This window comes from Henckelia pumila, chromosome 3, assembly GCF_033568475.1.
Source record: "Henckelia pumila isolate YLH828 chromosome 3, ASM3356847v2, whole genome shotgun sequence".
Taxonomy (NCBI): Eukaryota; Viridiplantae; Streptophyta; class Magnoliopsida; order Lamiales; family Gesneriaceae; genus Henckelia; species Henckelia pumila.
Window position 1 is genome coordinate 6,877,268 of NC_133122.1, and position 3,830 is coordinate 6,881,097.

At 43.0% G+C, this 3,830-nt stretch overlaps 1 protein-coding gene across 1 annotated transcript; it reads left to right on the top strand.

The window, feature by feature from the left end:
* Window positions 1-1,393: 1,393 nt before the first annotated feature.
* Window positions 1,394-1,942, top strand: LOC140888026 (uncharacterized). The gene has a single exon (XM_073295699.1). The coding sequence runs from the start codon at window positions 1,394-1,396 to the stop codon at window positions 1,940-1,942; it is 549 nt and encodes a 182-aa protein (XP_073151800.1).
* Window positions 1,943-3,830: the final 1,888 nt, after the last annotated feature.

Here is a 3,830-nt window from a genome sequence, read left to right on the forward strand (position 1 = left end):
CTGATAGTGCCTACAAGAACCAGTAGATTTTGGTTAGCGTACAGTACGGTCCCTTCATCCATATATCCCGATCGAATCAACAACCATTGGTATATCGAGAGTCGCTCAAGATTCGATAACTATGCAATACATCTCGAAGATCAAATTAGTGACATCGCATGTGCTACTAAGAAAACATTTCTTAAATCACATCAAGTACTCTGGCCAGAGATTTGTCACACTAATATCTCCTCAGATCGCATAGGATATCCATACTCGCAAGTATGTGGTGAATCCTTGACAACAATGCATTGACTCCTATATGTGTCGTAACTGTACCCAATCTCGACACCTGATGACCCCCATAGAGTCGGTAAACGAGTCAAAGCACAGCACTAGCATATAGAGTCTCCATGATGTTTCAAGTCGTAAGGACTAATGGTGTACAACCAAAACCGCGGACTTTATCCACTCGATAAGTGATAACCACTTGGAAAGTCCGGATAGGGTAGTTCGATTATTCATCCTATGAATATCCATTTGCATGCTTCAAACATCTCCATGTTCCCTACCAATGAAACGTGGTACTCCGCATCGCAAATGCTAGTCTCAAACTCGAGCGATCCTTATCCTTATTATCGGACGGCTCAATCGACTAGGAACGGTTTTTAGAATATACAGTGACTATAAGATGTATTTCATGATAGACATCTCCATGTTCTACCACATCTTACATACACTATAGTATATTCAAGGTCTTTATCAAAACAACAATAGTATATCACAATATAACAATATGAAGTAATACAAAGTCATTGCCATAAGAGTGTAAATAATATTAAACAAAAGATTGTTTATACAAAGAGTCATCAAAGCCCATAGCCACACAGTTGGCTCACTGGGCACCCACTCTTACAAGAGGGCGTGGACGGGGGCCCTGCAGAAGGTGGTGTGGCTTTGCATGTGGTGGCCGTCGGACCTACTGGGGACCAGGGCACTAGGCTCTGACCAGGGTTGCACTTTGAAGGGCAACAGCGTGATAATGGATTAGACATTGATATTAATAAACCCCTTGTGCATGATGAGGACAATATCAATGATGACATATCAATGATGAGGGCATGGTTTTAGAAATTCCGGGAAGTATTGGGGAAGAAAAAGTTTGTAGTGTTAGTCTTTGAAGGTGATGGAGTTGAAGAGGGCTTGAAAAAGTGGTTAGTAAGCAAACAAAAAAGAAACTCAAGTACCTTAAGCGATTGTCGAGACCTAGAAATTCGGGAGGATCAAGCTCTAGCTTAACTTAGTACATTGAGGTGGATTCTAGGAAATGGGATCCCAACATGACAGCGAAGTCCTTTCTATTAAACCAAGCACAAATTCGGGCTAGGAGACTTAAGGTCGTCTCTCGCCAAACATGAAGATTGCAAGTTGGAACATGAGGGGTTTCAATAAGCCCCTCAAACAAAGGCACGTTCAAGGAGTGTTGAAAAAATACAACTTGAGCGGCCTTGGGATACTTGAAGTAAAGGTTAATGTTAATCTTGTGGATAGATTGATGGATACTAAATTCCCTAGTATGTCTTTTATGCACAACTTTCATATGTGCACGAACAGTCGTATCCTTGTCATGTGGGATAGTAAGGATGTGAGGCTAGATGTTCTTGGTATGTCTGATCAAGTTATTCATGTCTCAGTTGTGTGCCTTCATTCTCAGAGAGTCTTTTTAGCTTCTTTCATCTATGGCAGGAATTCGGTGGTGGCTAGGAGGCCTCTTTGGGATTTTCTGATCAAACATGAGGAGAATATTTCCCTCCCCTGGATCCTGTTAGGGGACTTTAACTGTGTAAGATACCCTCATGAGAAGATGGGTGGCATTCCTATTGCCCCGAGGGATATGGAAGATCTGAGAAATTGTATCAATCGGTTGGAGCTCTCAGATGTGAATCATGTTGGTTGCTACTAAACTTGGTTTAGCCTGGCTGTTTCTTCTAAGCTTGACCGAGTTATGGTCAATCATCATTGGAGTGAATCAAATTTGGATGTATTTGCTGACTTTGTGGAACCGGGTTGCTTTTCTGACCATACTTGTTGTGTGGTTTCCATCTTCAGGGATAGCACTCGTCGTGCTACACCTTTTAAATTCTTCAATATGTGGGCCACCCACCCGGATATCTACAGTTATTCAGGACAAACTAGTGGTTCAGTGGGGGGGGGGGCACAGCACAATTCCTCATCAAGAAAAAGCTACATGGGATGAAAAGAGTGCTGAAACAGCTTAATGAGCGCCATTTCAGTCATATCTCTAGTCGAGCAAAGCGTGCGAATGAGGATCTTGCAGAGGCCCAATCTATTGCCCTTAACTCTGGAGTTATAGACAACTCAATTGTGGTTCTTAGGAGAAAAGCAGAGTTCCTTCTTGAAGCGGAGCGCTTGTTTCTCTCCCAAAGGCCAAATGTGAGTATCTCAAACATAGTGACAGATGCTCCAAATTCTTCCATGGTATGATAAAAAGGAACATCAAGAGAAATAAGATTGTGGCCCTCACTCTTAGAGATGGTTCCACTTCCATGGATCAAAATGAAATAGCGGATGAATTTGTGAATTCTATCAGGCCTTGTTGGGCTCGAGTTTGGAAAGAGATACCCTGGATACTTCCCTTGTTGCGCCTGGTCCGAAGGTGGAGGAGGCCAGCTCGGAGGGATTAAATAGAGATGTGAGTGTGGATGAAGTCAAGAGTGCTCTGTTCAACATTGAGGATGACAAAGCTCCTGGCCCAGATGGTTTCGGGGCTGCTTTCTTTAAGAAGGATTGGTCCACTGTTGAAGGTGATGTTATTGCGGCTGTCTTGGAATTCTTTAGGAGTGGTAAGCTACTCAAACAGTGGAACCACGCTTCCATTGCGCTGGTGCCAAAGTCAAGACCATGCCACTACAGTCAATGAATTCAGGCTAATATCGTGATGTACAGTGTTCTATAAAATAATTGCCAAGTCCTGACGGAATAGATTAGTGGATGTGATTGAGCCTTTGATAAGTCAAGCTCAAGAAGCATTTGTTCTAGGTAGGTCAATTGTGGAAAACATTCACATGGCCCAAGAAATGCTGAAGCATTATGCTAGAAAGAGAGGCTCTCCCCGTTGCATCTTAAAGATAGACCTCAAAAAAGCATATGATACGGTTCACTGGGAATTCCTACGGGATACTTTGCGCTTCCTCAATTTTCCTCCTCGGTTTATTGTGAGCTCTACCTCCTATTCCATCTCACTAGGTGGACAATTGTTTGGATTCTTCAAAGGGGCCAGAGGCCTTCGTCAGGGAGATCCTTTGTCTCCATTCCTCTTTGTTTTGTGCATGGAAATGCTCTCTCGATCCATTCTTCATGCTTATACGATGTCAGATTTCCAGTTTCACCCTAGGTGTGATCACTTTAACATCACCCACTTGGTTTATGCTGATGATTTGCTGATTCTGTCGAAGGGTGATGTCCCAAGTATAAAAATCATCCTGGATTGTGTTAGTAAGTTTGGGAATATGGCTAGCCTCCGTGCTAATGCGATGAAATCCAATCTATTCATGGCAGCTGTCAAAGAGCCAGCGCTTAGTGAAATCATTCGGCTAAGTGGATACCAGATTGGATCTTTCCCATTTAGGTACCTTGGTATCCCTCTTGCCGCTGGCAGACTTAGGGAAGGAGATTATAGTGGTTTGGTTGATGGGATTGCAAAGAAAATAGCCTCTTGGCCCAGAAATACTCTATCTTAGCAGGGAAACTTGAGTTGCTTCGATCTTGTAGTTCAAGGGGTGGAATGTTTTGGCTCTCTGTTCTCCCTATTTCTTGTGGAGTCATTGACA

Excerpts from the sequence above, each read along its gene's own strand:
- LOC140888026 (XM_073295699.1), top strand. The coding sequence starts at position 1,394 with ATGAAGATTGCAAGTTGGAACATGAGGGGTTTCAATAAGCCCCTCAAA.